Source organism: Aquarana catesbeiana, linkage group LG08 (assembly GCF_042186555.1).
Source record: "Aquarana catesbeiana isolate 2022-GZ linkage group LG08, ASM4218655v1, whole genome shotgun sequence".
In the NCBI taxonomy this organism is placed as follows: Eukaryota; Metazoa; Chordata; class Amphibia; order Anura; family Ranidae; genus Aquarana; species Aquarana catesbeiana.
The window spans coordinates 94,178,252-94,200,667 of record NC_133331.1 but is presented as its reverse complement, the minus strand read 5'-3'; the positions used below and the strand labels follow the sequence as shown (position 1 = coordinate 94,200,667).

Here is a 22,416-nt window from a genome sequence, read left to right as displayed (position 1 = left end):
TGCTGCAGAAAAGAGCTTGACTCGAGTATAAGTCGAGGGGGGCACTTTCAGCACAAAAAAATGTGCTGAAAAACTCGACTTATACTCGAGTATATACGGTATTTACAAATTCTTAACATGGACTAAATGAACTGTACAACATGCCTTGTAGCTGCAGGTACTATAGTTTAGTTCATCCTCAAAGTTCACTTCTGAGAGACTAGTTGAGACATACTAGTCAAAGTCATTTGTATTCTTCTCTCAGCAGCTCAGTTCACCCTGCTTCCCCTCCCAGAGCATCTACTCTTTGTGTACATTAGAGATGAGAAGGCTGTATGTCACTGTTGGATGGTTGGAAACGGAGTGAGCTGAGCTACAGACAAATGATTTGAACAACTTCTCTGCTTCTACTTTGAACTTTAAGGATCAATTTTTCCACTGTGCTTGCAGCTACAAAAGTAATTGAGAGCTTGTTTTAAGTCTGTAAAAGAACAATAATATTACCAGCATGCAGTGAGGAATTCAGGTACCTGATACACAAGGAACTATCAGAAGCTGAAAGTTTCAGCGGCCAGTGAAGCTCTGCAAGAGACTATTGGATTTAGCAGCAAGAATGGTATATGTTATTATTGATCTTTTAGATACTTTTCTATTTTAACTTACTGCTTGTTAATAATATATAAATATTGCAGCTGTCTCAGCATTTGATTTGATTTCTGCTACTGATGCATCTTTATATGTCAGTGTATTCTAAACGAAACTCTACCTTTAGTAGTGTTTTTGCAGTGTATTATAAACTTGACATCTTAAGAGTGCATGTAAAGGTCCCAATATAACTCCTGTGTGACCAATTTCATCATCCTGACTTTAAAAGCAGTATTCAAAAGCCCCAATCACTCTTGACTTAAGTGGACCCCAGAAAATGTCCATGCATTACTCTTGTACAGGTAAGGGTTCTGGTGAATTCTGCTGTTACAAAGATTAATAAAAACAAGACAAGACACAAAGAATGTTTGGAGGCCTGTGTATCAGTGTTCATAAAGATTTAGCACACAGGCCTCATTAAGTATGAGAGCAGCTATGCGCATGGTGGTCAGGCAACTTCTAGTGATTGTGTTTGCAGTGAATTAACATTGTGTACAGTATGTGTAGCTGCCCATCATTGATGATCTGACATTCTTTAGGCAAAGAACGTAGTCGGCCATTCTTCTTTGGGGCTCAAAGGGAGCTAAAAGCAATCTATAATGGAGACCTGTCTATAGAGGACAAGCTGGCAGAAACCGAGGACATGGCCAGAAAACTGCTAAATGAGGATGAAGTAGCAGCCATCTTGCGTCACTGTAGAAGGGTATGTTTGCAATATGCTACTTTTCCTATGGGACAAGAGATATTCTTCAAGGGTCAGTCCACCTGCTGTAAGCTGTATTTCCCAGGTACTTCAGAACTTATATAAAACTCTGGACTTCAAATTCCAGATCCATCCACATTCTGTTGTCATCACGAAGGAGTCTCGCTCTATTTTACATGATGTAAAATGCAATTGAAAAATTGAAAGATTGCAGAGGAATGGGAAATTCATGCCATGGGGGGGTCTGAAGTCTCTAAGAAAATATATATGTCAGTTGTGGATTCAGCCCACCAACATATCATATCACTTTTGAAGGGAACGGTTCTCTGTAAGTAATTTAGAGATGTGTAAGTGGGCCTTATATAAAAAAAAAAAAAAATGTGTTTTGGCTATAACAACCAACCAAGCCATCTTTCATTCTTCCAGGAGAGGTTTGACAGTGAAAGGAATTTTGCTTCCTATAGCCAACCAAGATAAATAAAATTTAGTGTTTTCCATGGTTGAAGGAATTTTACTGAAATCGAAAATGCATTTAAAGGTGAACTCCAGGCAAACATCTAAATACATGGACTAAAATCAAGTCAATTCAGGTACTTACACTAGTTGCATTTATAAAAAATAGTCGATCAATTTATTAATGAGCTGCATTTATTTGTCTTTTCTATATGCCTGGAGTTCAGCTTTATTGAGGGCATAATGAATGGCTTGTGGTGTGAGGTACCCACTACACTGATGACTTCTTAGTGGAGGATTTTGGGTAGGTTACTTGTTCTATACAGTAAGAGTAAATGTATTATGTAAATTAGAATAACAGAAACCTATATGCTGTTTTAGGACAAGGGTTTCCAACCTGCGGCTCATGGGCCGTATGTGGCACAAGACAGCTATAAATGCAGCCCAATACAAAATCATGAATTTACTTGAAAATGTTGATTTTTTTTAAATCGTTTTTTTGAATTGCATGTAAAAATGCATTTACACTTACAGAACACATGCGACAGTATCTTTACTGAAATAAGTTTTATGTTCCTAAAGAAAAACATCCTGGGGGGGCGTGTCCAAGATGGCAACCTGAGAGGACGCAGGATCCAGAGCTCTGCTGGTTATATTACTAATATCCTGACTCCTGATAGATATTTTGCCTGAAAACTACCCTGCCTTGATCTGGATGTCCTACAGAACATGGCACAGGGAAAAAAAGCTTGGTTTCCCACTGATTGCGGAGGATACAGTGCCGCAAGCTGCTCCCCAAATGGCGGACCTCCCCAGGAGAGCGAGCAATATGGCATCGCAGACTGAGATGGAGGACCCGACGGCGAGACCCGGCTCAGCTTTCAGGAGGTGATGGCACCGATTGCATCCTGCCAGGCAGCCCTAACTAACAAAATAGAGGCAGTACAGCTGGATGTCGGTCTCATCGGCAGGAACTCGATAAGCTCCAATCGAGAGTGACGGAGGTGGAGCAGAGAGTTGGACAGACTGAGGATGCCATTGTGGATCACACGGCTTCTATCCGCACCCTCCAAACCAAGGTCCGAGCCTTGGAATACAAGGTGGATGACGCCGAGAATAGGAACAGGAGGAACAACCTCCAGATTGTGGGCATGCCTGAAGGAGTGGAGGGGAAGAATCCGCCAGTGTTTGTGGAGGAGCTTCTGCGGGCCTTGCTGCCATCTGCTCAATTCTCCCCATACTTCACAGTGGAGCGCGCTCACTGGATTCCTCCTGTTCCCGGGCCGCAGGGCTCTAACCCCCGCACCCTGACCTTTTGGAAGCTAAACTTCAGGGACCGCAATGAAATACTCTGAGCAGCTCGAAGGGCGGGTGAGTTGAAGCATCAAAATGCTAGACTACTATTATTTCCTGACTACTCACTTGAGACCCAAAAGCTTCGCAGGTCTTTTGACCAGGTTAAAGTGGGGCTGCGGGCATGAAACATCAAGTACAGTGTCTTTTTTCCTGCTAAGCTGAGGGTCCAGGACGGAGAAACTGTTAAATTTTTCACCTCACTTCGGTATGCCGCTGCCTGGCTGGAGTCATTATCTCCCTTCCGCTAAAGGATGATAATTTCAGTTGTTTTCAAGTTCCTCTGGGCCTTCTTGTTCTCCTTGTTTCCTATGAGGCTTGCTGTGTGAGACGCCATACTAGCTGCAATCTTGCCGGATATAATTTCTGGTGCTCCCTGCTATGGAGGTATCTAGTGAATTTAGATTGTTGAACATGGCTACTGGATATCCAGGTCTTTGATTTTACCCTGCATGTGCTGCTGGGGCCAGTGTTGTACCGGCCCCAATGACTACCTATTGCCCCTACAGTTCACTAGTATCAGTGGGGTTAGTTTACTGGCACCCTGACGCTGGACCTGGCTACCCCACGCATGTATGTGGTTGCTGCTGAGTATGATTCTGCAGCTGGATGGTGGCCCTGCGCAAATCACTTACTGCTGCCCTATGCTAAGCTGCTTACTTTTTTGTCCATACTGCCTGGTGATACGACCACATGTCCCTTACATGCCAGATAGATATGTGTGCTATGCTCCCTTGGCCCCTGACCCAGGACGTGTGGTATACCCCCCAGGACTATAGGACATCGGGATGCCAGATGCGGAGCCACCCCGGACCTATCTGATCCCAAGGGGCCATTGTTTGCTGGGCTGGTAAATTCCCTGCTATGAAGTCCTAACACTGGAACTGTGCCTCTATGGGTCTACAGTGGGAGTACATTTGTTCTCAGAGCCACGGCTGTGTGAGTGCTCTGTAGCAGGCTTACATACCTGAGTTATAAATAATTGGTATAAAGTTCTAATGTATATATGTAACTAAGCTATGTACCCCTGGGATCGCCCAGGAGAATTTTGTTGCACCACTAAACCAGCATCTCTGTTGCTCTGTTTTGCAACACCTCTTTGCTTTAAGTTCACGTCCTCCACAAAGTTGTAATAGTTGGGGGTTAAGGGATAACATGCATCATCAGTTTTTGCCAGGGATGTGGGGTGGGAGGGAATGTTTTCTGCCGTTGCAGATATTGGAGGAATTTACTTTATTGTTTATGGAGTTGCTTTACTACTATTGGAGGCCTGTTGTGCACTATTTTTCTAACAATGTAATTTTTAACTTGATATTTTTCATCTTGTGGTTTGTCCGATTGGTGGGTGAAACATGGGAAGTGTGTTGGGTCGGTTTTCTGCCCGTTGGGTCCCGACAGACAGAGTTAAGGACATACGGATCATGGCCATTTATCTACCACCAAATAATCAATGACTAACATATCCATTACCTCATGGAATGTTCAGGGTTAAACCGCTTCCTGACCGCCTCACGCAGATATACTGTGGCAGAAGGGCACATACAGGCAGAATCATGTATCTGTAAGTTGCCCTTTAAGAGGCGGCTTGTGGGCACGCGAGCGCCGCCCTGCCGGGAGCTCTGTGAGCGTGATCTAGGGCTCCCGCGGACTCGATGTCCGCGGGGATACCCGCGATCGTCTCACGGAGAGGAAGAACGGGGAAATGCTAATGTAAACAAGTAATCAATGCATTTTTAATTGCACTGATCGCTGTATAAATGTGAATGGTCCCAAAATTGCGCCAAAAGTGTCCGATCTGTCCGCCATAATGTCACAGTCACGATAAAAATCGCTGATCGCCGCCATTACTAATTAAAAAATGCCATAAAACTATCCCCTATTTTGTAGAAGCTATAACTTTTGCGCAAACCAAACAATAAATGCTTATTGCGATTTTTTTTACCAAAAATATGTAGAAGAATACGTATTGGCCTAAACTAAGGAAACAAAATTTTTTAATATATTTTTTGGGGATATTTATTATAGCAAAAAGTAAATGTGTAATGTAATGTGAAATGTGTAAATGTGTAATGTGTTTTTTTCTAAATTGTCGCTATTTTTTTGTTTATAGCGCAAAAAATAAAAAACGCAGAGGTGATCAAATACCACCAAAAGAAAGCTCTATTTGTGGGAAAAAAAGGACATCAATTTTGTTTGGGAGCCACATTGCATGATTGCGCAATTGTCAGTAAAAGCGACGCAGTGCTGAATCGCAAAAAGTGCTCTAGTCTTTGGCCAGCCAAATGGTCCGGGGCTTAAGTGGTAAAATTCAGCGACTAAAAGGTCCCTGGTTTTTAAATTCCTGCAAAAATCCAACCCACACATATGCATCCTACAAGGGACCCACCTGATCGGTTCCAAGATTCTTGGTCTCCGGAGAGCATGTGTGGGAGCCCGCTATCATTCCACATATTCAAATTATGCTAGGGGTGTAAGCATATTGATCCGTAGGTCCCTCCCATTTCAGATACTTGAGGTATGAACGGACCCTGGGGGCAGATATGTCAATGCTATATGATAAGTCAATGCTGTAAGCCATTTGTAATTTTTGGCTCTTAAATGGAGTCTCAGCTAATGCCACAACTCTATGGGACACATTTGAAGCCTGGATACGGGGGGAATACATTTCCCGCATATCGTCCTTGCAGAGAGAGTTCTGCCTCTCGGTCCTTGGAAGTATTGGAGGGGGAGGCTGGAAGGTGTGAGGCAGCATATATTGAATCTCCAAACATTGCTAGTCACGTGACCTGGCAGAGGGCCCTGCGGGAACTCTCCTTGTATAATGTTGAACAAACCAAAAAAATCTATGCTGCACTCCATGCAGACGATATTTGATATTTAGCTTGGTTGGCGAGGGGTCAGGTAGGCTCCACACACATTGCGAGCATTCGAGATGCCCAAGGATTATTGTTGTCCTCTCCTGAGGATATCAGCTCCAGATTCTAAACTTTTTTCAGGAGGTTTATAGCTCTAGGACCTGTTTCACCGCTTCTGAACTGCAGGAATACTTAGGGAATGTTCCCTTCCCTGTTCTGTCAGATGTCCATAGGACCCAACTTGATGAGGATATCTTCCTAGAGGAAGTCCAGGCTGCAATTGGGGGCCTACAAGGTGGGAAGACTCTGGGAGCGGACGGTCTACCTACAGAGTTCTACTCCCAACATATGGACAGGGCCGTCTTTACCGCGGGGCAAAAGGGGCATCTGCCCAGGGCCCTGTCATTGTTGGGGGCCCTGCGCTGCCCGTCCCTTAAACCCTGCACTGCCCGCCGGAGTTCGGCCACCTCCGGTGCTGGTCGCATGCTGGCTGCTCGCTACTGTCACTTGGAAATACACAAGCATGGCTTGTGTTTTTCCAAGTGACAGCGCTCCTCTTCCGGCAGCTGTTCTCATCCCTCGGGTACACGCACGATCTATGAGAGCAGAGGAGGAAGGGGGCGGGGACTCTGCACAGGGGAAGCTGCTTCTGGGACTGGCAGGCTCCACGGACATCGGAGGACAACATGCTGTGAGTACACAGAGTTTTCCTCTGTACTGGAATGGGGGGGGGGGGCTTTGTGGGAGGACAGCCTTGTACTTAGGGGAGTGGAGCTCTGTATTGAAATCTGGGTGGGAGGAGAGCTGTGCACCTCTGCACCCACCTCACTCTGCACCCACCTCACTCTGCACCCACCTCACTCTGCACTCTGCACCCACCTCACTCTGCACCCACCTCACTCTGCACCCACCTCACTCTGCACCCACCTCACTCTGCACTCTGCACCCACCTCACTCTGCACTCTGCACCCACCTCACTCTGCACCCACCTCACTCTGCACTCTGCACCCACCTCACTCTGCACCCACCTCACTCTGCACTCTGCACCCACCTCACTCTGCACCCACCTCACTCTGCACTCTGCACTCTGCACCCACCTCACTCTGCACCCACCTCACTCTGCACTCTGCACCCTGCACCCACCTCACTCTGCACCCACCTCACTCTGCACCCACCTCACTCTGCACTCTGCACCCACCTCACTCTGCACCCACCTCACTCTGCACTCTGCACCCACCTCACTCTGCACTCTGCACTCTGCACCCACCTCACTCTGCACCCGCCTCACTCTGCACCCACCTCACTCTGCACTCTGCACTCTGCACCCACCTCACTCTGCACCCACCTCACTCTGCACCCACCTCACTCTGCACTCTGCACCCACCTCACTCTGCACCCACCTCACTCTGCACTCTGCACCCACCTCACTCTGCACTCTGCACCCACCTCACTCTGCACCCACCTCACTCTGCACTCTGCACCCACCTCACTCTGCACTCTGCACCCACCTCACTCTGCACCCACCTCACACTGCACTCTACACCCACCTCACTCTGCACCCACCTCACTCTGCACCCACCTCACCCCTGCACCCACCTCACCCCTGCACTCTGCACCCACCTCACTCTGCACTCTGCACCCACCTCACTCTGCACCCACCTCACTCTGCACCCACCTCACTCTGCACTCTGCACCCACCTCACTCTGCACTCTGCACTCTGCACCCACCTCACTCTGCACCCACCTCACTCTGCACTCTGCACCCACCTCACTCTGCACTCTGCACTCTGCACCCACCTCACTCTGCACTCTGCACCCACCTCACTCTGCACCCACCTCACTCTGCACTCTGCACCCACCTCACTCTGCACCCACCTCACTCTGCACTCTGCACTCTGCACCCACCTCACTCTGCACCCACCTCACTCTGCACCCACCTCACTCTGCACTCTGCACCCACCTCACTCTGCACCCACCTCACTCTGCACCCACCTCACTCTGCACTCTGCACCCACCTCACTCTGCACCCACCTCACTCTGCACCCACCTCACTCTGCACCCACCTCACTCTGCACTCTGCACCCACCTCACTCTGCACTCTGCACTCTGCACCCACCTCACTCTGCACTCTGCACCCACCTCACTCTGCACCCACCTCACTCTTCACTATGCACCCACCTCGCTCTGCACCCACCTCACTCTGCACCCACCTCACTCTGCACCCACCTCACTCTGCACTCTGCACCCACCTCACTCTGCACCCACCTCACTCTGCACCCAACTCACTCTGCACTCTGCACCCACCTCACTCTGCACTCTGCACCCACTTCACTCTGCACCCACCTCACTCTGCACCCACCTCACTCTGCACCCACCTCACTCTGCACTCTGCACCCACCTCACTCTGCACCCACCTCACTCTGCAATCTGCACCCACCTCACTCTGCACTCTGCACCCACCTCACTCTGCACCCACCTCACTCTGCACTCTGCACCCACCTCACTCTGCACCCACCTCACTCTGCCCCCACCTCACTCTGCACTCTGCACCCACCTCACTCTGCACCCACTTCACTCTGCACCCACTTCACTCTGCACTCTGCACCCACCTCACTCTGCACTCTGCACCCACCTCACTCTGCACTCTGCACCCACCTCACTCTGCACCCACCTCACTCTGCACCCACCTCGCTCTGCACCCACCTCACTCTGCACTCTGCACCCACCTCACTCTGCACTCTGCACCCACCTCACTCTGCACCCACCTCACTCTGCACTCTGCACCCACCTCACTCTGCACTCTGCACCCACCTCACTCTGCACCCACCTCACACTGCACTCTACACCCACCTCACTCTGCACCCACCTCACTCTGCACCCACCTCACCCCTGCACCCACCTCACCCCTGCACTCTGCACCCACCTCACTCTGCACCCACCTCACCCCTGCACCCACCTCACCCCTGCACTCTGCACCCACCTCACCCTACACTCTGCATCCACCTCACCCCTGCACTCTATACCCACCTCACTCTTCACTCTGCACCCACCTCACTCTGCACCCACCACACTCTGCACCCACCTCACCCCTGCACTCTGCATCCACCTCACCCCTGCACTCTGCATCCACCTCACCCCTGCACCCACCTCACTCTGCACCCACCTCACTCCTGCACCCACCTTTACTCTGCACTCATCTCACTCTGCACTCTGCACCCACCTTACCCCTGCATTCTGCACCCACCTTACCCCTGCATTCTGCACCCACCTTACCCCTGCACTCTGCATCCACCTCACCCCTGCACTCTGCACCCACCTCACTCTGCACTCATCTCACTCTGCACTCTGCACCCACCTCACCCTGAACCCACCTCACCCCTGCATTCTGCACCCACCTTACCCATGCACTCTGCATCCACCTCAGTCCTGCACTTTGCACCCACCTCACCCCTGCACTCTGCACCCACCTCAGTCCTGCACTCTGCACCCACCTCAGTCTGCACCCACCTCACCCCTGCACTCTGCACCCACCTCACTCTGCACCCACCTCACCCCTGCACTCTGCACCTACCTCACCCCTGCACCCACCTTACTCCTGCACTCTGCATTCACCTCACCCCTGCACTCTGTAGACACCTCATTCTGCACCCACCTCACCCCTGCACTCTACACCCACCTCAGTCCTGCACTTTGCACCCACCTCACCCCTGCACTCTGCACCCACCTCAGTCCTGCACTCTGCACCCACCTCAGTCCTGCACTCTGCACCCACCTCAGTCCTGCATCCTGCACCCACCTCAGTCCTGCACCCTGCACCCACCTCACTCCTGCACTCTGCGCCCACCTCACTCCTGCACTCTGCACCCACCTCACCCCTGCACTCACCTCACCCCTGAACTATGCACCCACCACACCCTTGCACTCTGCACCCACCACACCCCTACACTCTGCACCCACCTCACCCCTGTACTCTGCACCCACCTAACCCCTGCACTCACCTCACTCTGCACCCACCTCAGCCTTGCACTCTGCACCCACCTCAGCCCTGCACTCTGCACCCATCTCAGTCCTGCACTCACCTCACTCCTGCACTCTGCACCCACCACACCCCTGCACTCTGCACCCACCTCACCCCTGCAATCTGCACCCACCTCACCCCTGCACTCTGCACTCACCTCACTCTGCACCCACCTCAGCCCTGCACTGTGCACCCACCTCAGTCCTGCACCCACGTCACCCCTGCACTCTGCACCCACCTCACCCCTGCACTCTGCACTCACCTCACCCCTGCACTCTGCACCCACCTCACCCCTGCACTCTGCACCCACCTCACCCCTGCACTCTGCACAAAGCGCACCCCCAACCCTGCACTCTGTACATAGTGCACCCCTCAATGCTAGTGCAGTTTGGCCACACTCGCAAATTGCACTGAGAGGTTATGATGTGTAGTAACCTCTAGCAACTAATCAGTGAGCAATAATGATTTTCAGTAACCTCTAGAATCCAATTAGTGAGCAGTAATGATGTTCTGTAACCTCTAGAAACTAATCTGTGAGCTGTAATGATGTGTTGTAATCTCTGGTAGCCAATCACAATCGTTGCCTGATCTGCTGCAGTAAACTCATTTTGAGTCTAGCTGGGGGGGCCCCAATAAAATCTTTCCCAGGGCCCAATCAATATTAAAGACGGCCCTGCATATGGAACTCCATGCCCCTAGACTCACAACCCTCTTCTCTGGACTCGCGAATATGGATGCCTTGCCTGAACCTATGGAAGAGGCAATCGTAGTCCTAATCCCTGAACCAGTAAGGACCCCCAGGTATGTGCATCATACAGACCCATTTCATTGCTCAATGTGGATGCAAATATACTGGCCACCCGTCTGTCCTCAGTTATCTCCACATTGATCCATATAGACCAGACCGGGTTTATGCAGGCAAGGGCACAGAGATAAATATTAGGCGCCTTTTCCTCAATCTGTCCCTAACCCATGACAATGCCGGATCTAGAGTGATCGCCTCTCTTGACGCTGAGAAGGTGTTTGACTCTGTGGAGTGGGAGTATCTTTGGGGGGTGCTGAAAAACTTTGGTTTTGGCCCTGGCTTTCTGCACTGGATTCAGCTACTTTACCAGGCGCAGAGGGCTAGGGTGGGCACTAATAATAGGATCTCAGATCCCTTCCCACTTCACAGAGGCACTCGTCAAGGGTGCCCATTGTCTCCCAGTCTATTTGGCACTATCCCTTTATGTGGATGATGCCCTACTTTACCTGCATGATGCTGGTCCCTCGCTAACTGCTGCCCTAGAGCTCTTTGACAAATTTGGAACCCTATCGGGAATCCGCATCAATTGGTGAAAATCAGTCCTCTTTCCTCTGGACAACCAGGCCCCTGCTACGGTCAATCCTACACCATTGAAATGGGTCAATGATTTCAAATACCTTGGAGTCAAGGTGGCCAGGGACACTGCCTAAGTATTATGGTCTCAATATACTCCCCTTGCTCCGTCACCTCAAGGAGAGGTGCCAATCCTGGTCCAGACTTTCGCTAAACTTACTGGGCCGCATCAGCATCTTAAAGATGATGATTTTGCCCAAATTCAACTATGTTTTCCGGAATAGCCCAATTTGGATCCCGGCATCTTTCTTTCGGGATGTGGACCACGGTACGAGTATGGATTGCGGCTCGACGCCGGTTCTTCCTATCAGAGCGCTGGTCCCTGGTCCAGCCTCTCTGGGGGAACCCTAATTTGCCCCACTTCAGGATGATTCCAGATTCCCAGATGTGGGTGAGATTTGGTATTAAGACCCTAAGAGACGTTATGCCTGCAGGTACATTACTGTCATTCTGTCATTCACCCAACTCTCCAAGTCACATAACTTACCTGGTTGGATGTATTTCCAATACGCCCAGCTCCGCCATGCGGCTAGGGCCCAGTTCCCTACACCCCCACTCCTTCAATTTGACCCTTTTGTCCTGTAGTGATCTGTAGAAGCCTCTCTCTGCTTTATATGGCACCTTGCTGACAAAAGACTCCACAAAAATGGATAGGCTGTGGCATGTGTGGAAGATGGATATTCCTGCCTTGGATAAGGAGGATTGGGTGGACTGTTTAGAACAAGGTCCCAAGCTGGTAATCTCGGAAGGGGACAAATTGATACAAATAAAGTTTCTCTTTTACCCCGGTGCGATTGTCTAGGATATATCCTGATAGGGACCCACACTGCCCCCGGTGTCGGACACACCTGGGTACCTATCTACATATGTTCTGGGACTGCCCCGCTCTATCGACCTTCTGGTCAGGAATATTTGAACAACTAAATGTCCGGCTGGAACTGTCTGTCCCTAGGACACCTGAACTGGACCTCTTTGTAAGTCCTTGTGGATGCCTAAGACCGCACCCATAGCAAACTTTTAATCTCCTATCATCTTTTCTATGCCAAAAAAGAGATCCTCTGCAATTGGTCTTCCCCTGCTACTACATCCATCCAACTTGATGTTGACGTGTTCTTTTATCCAAAACAGTGCCAATTATCGCACTAGTTTTATGTTGCCTTCTTCTCTATTACAAAAATATTAAGTTTTATTACTATATTTAATATGAGGCCCAGGACAATTCCTCCCCTTCCGAAGAAGGTCAAAATGTTGGACAACCCTGTTTTGGGACTTATAAATCTGTGTTAACGTAAAATTTTCTTTGCGGTTGTAAATATGTATTTCTAAATATGTCTAAATGTAAGATTCCATTTGCTATGATGCAATAAAAAGGCAAACTTTGGTTCATTTACTAAATTACGGTATATGTAGATCTGCATGATAATTTGTATTTTTTTTTTTTAATGGCCTATTTGATTTTTGCCAGTAGGTGGTGCCAGAATACCACCAAAGAAGTTTTACTATATACACTATACATCATCGCTTTCTTTTTAACCACTTGACCTCCGGAAGATTTACCCCCCTTCCTGACCAGGCCATTTTTTGTGATACGGTACTGCGTTATTTTAACTGACAATTGCGCGGTCATGCAACACTGTACTCAAATAAAGTTTATATAAATTTTTTCCCACAAATAGAGCTTTCTTTTAGTGGTATTTGATCACCTCTTTTTTTGTTTATAGCCCAAAAAATAAAAAATACAGAGTGACAATTATGAAAAAAAAAACAAAAAGAAAAAATCAAATGTTTTCATAAATTTAGGCCAATATGTATTCTGCTACATATTTTTGGTAAAAATCCCAGTAAGCGTATATTAATTGGTTTTTGCAAAAGTTATAGCATCTATAAACAATGGTATATACATGGAATTTTTTTGTGGTTTATAAAGTGAGAGTGACGCTGCTTATTGTGTAATTGAATGCCTGTTATGGTTTTCTTATAATAAAGGAAAATGTGCTAGGGTGTGTACGTGCCTCCAAGTGCAACAATTTACTACTAAATATGTAAAATTTGAGAATTCATACACAGTGCTTAAATCATAATCAATTCAAACAAGTGTTGTATCCAAAATTGTGCAAATTCATGTATGTGAAAAATGTAAAAAAAAATCCAAATTCCTCAAAGACTACAATACAAAAACTCATATTCTGTGCGATCACTTAACAGGTGATGTTAAATTTGCAATTACTATGTCTAATAACGTGGTATCTCCCCTTAGGAGAAAAGTGACAAGTGCTGGAAATTTCAAAGTTCATATGTGCTGCTACATAAGGTCACAATTAGAGCGGCGTGCCGGTGTCTCCACTCGTGCTCCCCCTATTTACCCCAATCTAGGGGAAAGCCTTCTGATGAGTGTGGTCAAATAGCGGGAGCACGAGTGGAGACACCGGCACGACGCACTAATTGTGACCTTATGTAGCACCACATATGAACTTAGGAGAAAAGTGACAAGTGCTTGAAATTTCAAAGTTCATATGTGGTGCTATATAAGGCCAGGTTGGCTTCTGCTGTGAGTAATCACAGCAAAAGTGGGCCGCCCCCTAGGTGGAAGTGCAGACTCACTGTATATATAGGTGATTCAGCACAAGAGGGCCACCCTGTCGCAATATATCTGCTATGGGGCGGTTCTTAAGTGGTTAAATAAACATTCAAAGCAAGCCTGTTCCTTGAATAGGTAATAGGTTTTATTTAGGTTTAAACCATTATTGATTATGCGATATAGCTAACAATTTATAACAATAAGGTGTAAACAATTTTAATAGCAGGCTTCAGAAACACGAGAAGTGCCAGAATAACACTATGGCTGCTCCAGCGTTTACACTGTGTACTATGGTACTGAATGGGCTTCACAAATGTAAAAGATGCTTGTACGTTCCCAGTAATAATTTACCATGGCCATTTGGACAGCAGACTATAATCTCGTCATGGTTTTAAAGACTTTTCCTTTGGCCCATAAATGACATGTACCCAGTGCCAAGTTTTTAAGATACATAATTAACAAACATCTAACAGCAGACGCTTCCTTACATGCATACCACAATTATGTGACTACTGAAATAACTTTAAATGGTTTGTCTGACAAAACAAAATAATGTTTGTAGCCTCCTGCCAAAAATCATTTACGATTATGCAGAGCCATTATACTGTCTGATACTTAAAAAGAGAAGTTCGGGTTTAAAAAAAAAAAAAAAAAAGCGATCAAAGACCACTGATTGCTCAGTTTTCAGTGAGCAGAGAGCCAGTGACTGTCACTTACCCCCTCTCTGCTCTGCCCCTCCAGTGATCACTGGAGCGTTGGGCTGTGGAGGGGTTGGTTCAGGCTCTCAGTGGTTCGGTGAAAGGCTGAGCCAGCTGCCCATACAGTACTCTGGATATATCACATATATATTCAAGTCAGAATCAATCCAGCGCCTGGACTGGCTGAGTGACATCAGCCAACAGCGAGCTTTAGCCCACTGTCAGCTGAAAGCAGGTCACAGGAGTGCAGAACAAACTGCACTTCTGTGATCCACAGGAGAGGTACAGCTAAAATAACTTTGGCTATACTTCTCCTTTAAGTATATAAAACAAGTCACATAAAAGTCACAGACAAGGATGCTGTCCTAATACAGTCCATTTTGTAATTAGTAAGAGTATACTACAATTTTTTTCTTGTACAGTATATCAATGAAGGAGGAATTGAAGATTTGGTAAGACCATTACTCGCCATTCTGGACCGTCCTGAGAAGCTTCTCCTTTTACGAGATATTAGGTAAGACCCCGCTTTGCAATTATCCTCTTAATAAAGGCAGTCCGGTACAAAATTGGGAGATAATGGGCTGCATTCAGGAAGCGGTATCTAAACACAAGAGAAAAAGACCAAAGACCCAGCCAAATTACTAAAGGTGGATATGAGTATCAATGTGGCTTACCCGCTGCCTACTCAAATTAAACACCTGTATGCATCATCAGCCCCGGTAATGAGCGGTGATTATATCACCGATCATGGGGTGATTGTCCTCTGAACTAAAACAAACATCAAACCAGAAAAGCGGAAAAAGATTCCGCAAAGCAGTTCTTCAACAAGGACCAACTGATGTTGTTAATTACAAATCTTTATTAGTTATCCAAAAATAGACAAAATAGAAAAAAGCAAATTTGTACACGAATAACTCCTCCACAAAAGATTACTCCTACCTACAACATATGATTAAAAATAAGACAGACGTCTTATGCCGCGTACACACGGTCGGACTTTCCGGCATACTTGGTCCGGCGGACCAGAGTGTGCCGGACAATCCGCCCGTGTGTGGGCGGCGGCGGACTTTTCCGGCGGACTTCTTCCCAAAAGCCCGCCGGACCTAGATTTTAAACATGTTTAAAATCTTTCCGTCGGACTCAGTTTCGGGCGGAAAGTCCGCTCGTGTGTGTGCTGGTCCGACGGAAAGCCCGCTCGTGTGTAGGCTGGTCCGACAGACCAAATGCGACACGAGGGGATGGTATTGCATCTCGCGCTCGCTGCAATAGGAAAAACAAATCTTCCTATTGCGGCGAGCGCGGGGCATACCAGGCCCTTAGGTCTGGTATGGATTATAAAGGGGAACCCCGCTACGCCGAAAAAACGGCGTGGGGCCCCCCCTAAAATCCATACCAGACCCCGATCCGAGCACGCAGCCTGGCCGGTCAGGAAAGGGGGTGGGGACGAGCGAGCGCCCCCCCCCTCCTGAACCGTACCAGGCCGCATGCCCTCAACATGGGGGGTGGGTGCTTTGGGGGAGGGGGGCGCCCTGCGCCCCCCCCCCCAAAGCACCTTGTCCCCATGTTGATGAGGACAAGGGCCTCTTCCCGACAACCCTGGCCGTTGGTTGTCGGGGTCTGCGGGCGGGGGCTTATCGGAATCTGGGAGCCCCCTTTAATAAGGGGGCCCCCAGATCCCGGCCCCCCACCCTATGTAAATGAGTATGGGGTACATGGTACCCCTACCCATTTACCTAGGAAAAAAGTGTAAGTAATAAAACACACTACACAGGTTTTTAAAATATTTTATTAAACAGCTCCGGGGGGGGATCTTCCTCCGGCTTCGGGGGTCTTCTTCCGGCTTCGGGGGTCCCTCCGCTTCATCTTCTCCCGGCGTCCGGTTGGTTCTTCTCCGCTCTCCGGCCTCTTCTCCCGGTGTCGCAGGTCTTCGGCCGGCCCCTCCGCTCTCTTCATGTAGCTCTATTGCGAGCGGAGGTCCGGACTTCTGGGCTTCTTGGCTTCTTGGCTTCTTGGCTTCTCTTCTCTTCTCTTCCCCCAGATGTTGACTGTGACATCATATGGGGCGGGGTCTCCGCCTATATAAGTCACAACGCAGCCCTCAGAGACCAGTCCAGCCGGAGAGAGCGTCGTGTCAACATCTGGGGGAAGAGAAGAGAAGAGAAGCCAAGAAGCCAAGAAGCCAAGAAGCCAAGAAGCCCAGAAGTCCGGACCTCCGCTCGCAATAGAGCTACATGAAGAGAGCGGAGGGGCCGGCCGAAGACCTGCGACACCGGGAGAAGAGGCCGGAGAGCGGAGAAGAACCAACCGGACGCCGGGAGAAGATGAAGCGGAGGGACCCCCGAAGCCGGAAGAAGACCCCCGAAGCCGGAGGAAGATCCCCCCCCGGAGCTGTTTAATAAAATATTTTAAAAACCTGTGTAGTGTGTTTTATTACTTACACTTTTTTCCTAGGTAAATGGGTAGGGGTACCATGTACCCCATACTCATTTACATAGGGTGGGGGGCCGGGATCTGGGGGCCCCCTTATTAAAGGGGGCTCCCAGATTCCGATAAGCCCCCGCCCGCAGACCCCGACAACCAACGGCCAGGGTTGTCGGGAAGAGGCCCTTGTCCTCATCAACATGGGGACAAGGTGCTTTGGGGGGGGGGGGCGCAGGGCGCCCCCCTCCCCCAAAGCACCCACCCCCCATGTTGAGGGCATGCGGCCTGGTACGGTTCAGGAGGGGGGGGGGCGCTCGCTCGTCCCCAACCCACTTTCCTGACCGGCCAGGCTGCGTGCTCGGATCGGGGTCTGGTATGGATTTTAGGGGGGGCCCCACGCCGTTTTTTCGGCGTAGCGGGGTTCCCCTTTATAATCCATACCAGACCTAAGGGCCTGGTATGCCCCGCGACGGGGCTAGCAAGGTGTCAATCTCGCCGATAAAAGCGGCAAGATTGACATCCTTTTCTAGTCCCGTCGCACCTGAGTCACGTTCAAAATGAACGGACTTGTCCGTGTGTGGGCAAGTCCGTTCATTCTGAAAGTCCGCCGGAACTCCGGCGAAAGTCCGTCGGAAAGACGGGCGGACTTAGCCCGCCGGAAAATCCCGGCGTGTGTGGGCAAGTCCGTTCGTTTTAAAGTCCGGCGCACCTGGCGGACAAAGTCCGTCGGAAAGTGTGCCGGACCAAGTAGGATAGAAAGTCCGCTCGTGTGTACGCGGCATTAGGGGGACTTGGGTGGCCACCAAACCTAATACGCACATCTCACACAGTCATCTCACACACACATGCAGGCAATGATCTTAGACCCGGGTCAGATGCATATTGAATAGTCCAGGAAAGCTCAGATCCAACGGACATAATCAAGACATCAATGGGCTTATGGTCAGAGCAATTGCCTGCATAAGTTGGTGTTTTGAGATGGACGAGAGATCCACTTGGAGATGTTATTCCCAGCCGGGCATGTGTACAGTGCGGCACGGATGATTACAGGGGTACAGTAGGTAATGACCTAAAGTCTCAGAGATCCACAGTAAGACTAAGCGTCACTAATTCAGATGGGGTGATTCCCAAGTAATGAGATATAATGACAGCTCACCATTTAGAAGTCTTGTGCTGGTTGACTCTCACTCCTCCAAGCTCCCGTCTGATCGCGGTCTCCTCACTCAGAAGAAATACACACTGGGAGACCCTGCACTCACATCTGTGTTGATTCGTTCTGGCTCACAGCGTACCTTGAGCAGCAGGGTTCACATCCTCAGACCAAGCAGTGTCCAGGGGCTGTATGGAGCGTAGTGTAGAGAGCCACATCCGGAATCAGTGGATAAGGAGGATCACTTTAGGCTATGCGGCTGCTGGCAATAACGCAATGTGGAAATATATGGAGATGGTTCAAGGTATAGGTGGACATCCAGGGGTCCCTGTCACCGGTAGCACGGTGGCAAGATGCTTACGCGTTTCACCTGATCCCAGGCTTCCTCAGAGCATGCGCAATGGGTCAGGGTCCGTGCTTTAAGTAGCCAAGCTAATAAGAGCAATAGACAATTGAAACCTAACACACCTGAACACCAATCAACACGTCATTCACCATTAGTGAAACTCTACATTTCAAAACAGGTGCAGTCCTAAAGGGGGGGGGGGGCAATAAAAAAATTGTAAAGCAAAATATCAAATTTTGAGTAGCTGGGGTACTGACACAGACCAATAAGGATAGTTGTGTTGGTACTTCATTAATTCCCAGGGTGGGGGAAGAAGAGGGAAGGGAGGAGGAAAGAAATGTTTAGTTAAATGAAAATTAACTATCTATGGGATCTGTGACAGATCATCTTATGAATACAGATGGTCCTCACCTCCCCATAGTTTTGTATATAGACATTTTATTCAGAAATCCGATTAGCGTTCCAAAAATACAGAAAGGCTACACTCATTGTTTAGGCCGAGGGGCTGCATACTGTTTAGATAGAAAATCCACATTTTTTCTTTCTGGTAAAAGACCCTATCAAAGTCCCCCCTCCTGGAAGGTAGGTTCAGTTTATAAATGCCTTTGCATTTCAAGCCCCTCGGGTCCCCCTCATGTTCCTTCAGGAAATGCAATGCTAGAGGACGGTCGTCCTCTTTGTTGATAATACTCTGAATATGCTCGCCAACTCTAATCCTCAACTGTCTCTTGGTTTTGCCAGCATAAATTAGTCCACAGGGACAAGTTAACATATATATCACGCGTGTTGTGGTACAATTAATAAAGCTATTGATTTTAAATTGTTTGTTACCGTTAGAGCTGGCGAACATGTCAGTCCTATCAACGTATTTACAAATGTGACACCTTCTGCATGGGTACATACCCTTCAGGGGTGGGAGACAGGTAAGCCAGTCCCGTTTTTTGTGTCTGTTGTATTCAGAGTGGACTAGACAGTCTTTGAGGTTCCTTGCTCTTCTAGCTATGAGGAGTGGCCTATCTCTGACAGTTTTTCCCAGGATAAGGGCTTCAGATAGAATGTGCCAGTGGTGGCCCAGGACCTTCCTGGTTTGTTCCCACTGTGCCCCGTATCTAGTAATAATTCTAATTGGGGCCTGGTTTTCATTTCCTAATTTACTCACAGTACAGTTATTTATGAGGGACTGTCTGTCCGTGAGGAGAGCTCTCCTCTTGGCTCTCCTGACGGATTTATGGGAGTATCCTCGGTCCCGAAACCTCCCATACAGATCATGCATCTCGGTGTGGAAATCATCCTCGCCCGAACAATTCCTCCTGGCTCTGAGGAACTGTCCCACCGGGATACCCTGTATGAGAGGCTTCGGATGATGACTAGAGGCCAAAAGTAGTGTATTGGCCGCTGTGTCCTTTCTGAATGTCCTGGTCTGGAGCCTTCCATCCTCAACCTTAATGGTGAGATCCAGAAAAGGCAGAACCTTTGGGTCATAGGTATATGTAAGCCTGATATTTCTATCGTTATTATTTAATTCGTCCACAAAGGTGGTATCTACCGCTTTACAATAGCGTTTTTCAAAACTTTTTTGCAATTCACAAAAAAAACAAAAAAAAAAACACTACTAGAATACCGCATGTGGTATTGCTTGAAGTGATGCAGTTTTTTAGTAGTGAACATGGTGTCGGCTGCCAGCGTCGACAACTATGACTCATCCGCTGTCAGGGGGGCATGGTGAGTGGATGATGTCACAAGGGGTGGGGGTCATCTGCTGACATCACCAGGTGACCCCCAGTTTATTTAGCAACGGGTAGGCAGCGAAGCTGTCATTTGATGGGAGCCAAGCGTAGGGTACAGGTCATTTTTTTTGTGCGGGTTGGCAGCTGGCGTTCCTTTTGATTGACATTGGATTTCCTTGGGGGGGGGACATTTCATTTTTTGTGTGGATGGGCCTTTTTTAATAAAGGACTCGTCAAAAACAGTCTTTTTGTTTTTATTTACTTTGCCCATTTTTTGGTGAATGAGTAGGATTTCTATGTACCCTATATTTATTCATTCACTTGAGGGGGGGGGCTGGGATCTGGGGGATCACTTGTTAAATGGGGGTTCAAGATTCCGATAAGTCACCCTCTCACACCCCCCTATGACAACCAGGCTATGGGGACAAGGTTCTTGGGGGGTGGTCCACTTGCCCCCCCCCCCCCCCCCCTTTCCTGGCCTGCATGCTCGGATAAGGTTCTTGTATGAATTATAGGAGGGACACAATGACATTTTTTTGTTTTGTTTTGGGTGGGGTCCCTCTTAAAATCCATACCAGACTTGAAGCGCCTGGTATCGATTGGGAAACCCCCCACTGTTTTTTTTTTGTTATTTATTTATGTTGGCTCCTCCTTTTTTTTGCATTCTGTTGTCAGCAGGGGATCCCACTGACAGCTCCGTAACAACCAGTTATTCACTGATTGGTTAGGATGCTGGTGGCTGCTGGCTCTTATCAACCAGCTATTTCCTGGTTGTTTATTTCTTTAGGGCCACTTCACACTGAGGTGTTTTACAGACGTTTTTGCGCAGAAAATAGCACCTGAAAAGCACCTGTAAACTGCCTCTTCTGCAGCCCCAGTGTGAAAGCCCCAGTGCTTTCACACTGGGGCGGTGCGCTTGCAGTACAGGAAAAAAGTCCTGCAATCAGCATCTTTGGGCGGTGCGGGAGCGCTATAATTAGCACTCCTAAAACGCCCCTGTCATTGAAATCAATGGCCAGTGCTGTAGAAGCGCCTGCAAAGCGCTTCGGCAGCGGACCACTAGCAGGCGAAAAGCACCGCTAAAACAACAGTAAAGCGTCGCTAATGTGGTCAGCACCTCAGTGTGAAAGTGCCCTTAGTGAACTGACTTTAACGCTGTTATATGCAGTATTTAGCAAATGTTTTTGCTTTTTGAGGTAAATACCACAAACAGGGATAGCGAATTGACATTTTTAGTATCGCATGCGATATTTGGGAAAAATGTGTCACGTGACCCAAATACCGCATGCGATATGATTTAGCGAATGAAGCCCAATATTACTATATAGTGCTGAGGAAAATGTGCTCATATGCTGCAGAGCTAATTATTCACACTTTTCAGTGAGTCCTTACAGGACAAAGAACAAAAAAAAAAGAAACCAAACTGGTAGCCAAGAGGTTTTAAAATATGTTTTAAAACTGCTAGGTGAAAATGATTGGGTATGTAAAACCATTGTCACATTGGGCATGACATATTTACATATTTACATATTGTTTACTCCCATAAAGAGCTGTAAAGAAGTATAATAATGAACTGTACCCAATATCTGATTGTTACTTATAGTATGTTTATTGCATTTATTTTGCAGAGGGTTGATTGCACTCACAGATCTCGGGAGGTTTGACAGTATGGTTATTTCCCTGGAGATGGAAGCATACGATGCCCTCAAGAACAGATCAGGTGGGACACTAAAGGTGTCAGTGGACCCAAAGTTGAAATGTTAATTTTGGATGGCTGCTCATATTCCTCAAGCAATCTGGTGGAGAGAACTACACATGGAATTCCTATCCATTTGTTGAAACCATTATGAGCAGGTGTTACCTCTGGTGCAGTTACCCTTATATTAAAGCTTTTCCTGCCCCCTGCCAGTCTCATACTCACCTCACCCCAATCCTGTGAGATATTGCCAACAAGGCTGTGACAGTCCACACATGCGCTGTGCACTCTACATTTAAAGTGGTTCTAAAGGCAGAAGGTTTTTTTACCTTAATGCATTCTGTGCATTTAATTAAACAACCTTCTGCATGCAGCTCCCCCCCAGCCCCCCATATACTTATCTGAACCCGATCTCA

At 48.2% G+C, this 22,416-nt stretch overlaps 1 protein-coding gene across 1 annotated transcript in view; it reads left to right on the top strand.

Annotated features, from left to right (window-relative positions):
• Positions 1–22,416, top strand: part of PDZD7 (PDZ domain containing 7) — a 135,070-nt gene that overhangs the window by 91,429 nt on the left and 21,225 nt on the right. The window contains exons 10-12 of the mRNA XM_073596166.1: positions 1,164–1,327; positions 15,083–15,174; positions 21,933–22,024. Of these exons, the coding sequence (XP_073452267.1) occupies positions 1,164–1,327; positions 15,083–15,174; positions 21,933–22,024 (348 nt within the window). The remainder of the gene's footprint in view (positions 1–1,163; positions 1,328–15,082; positions 15,175–21,932; positions 22,025–22,416) is intronic.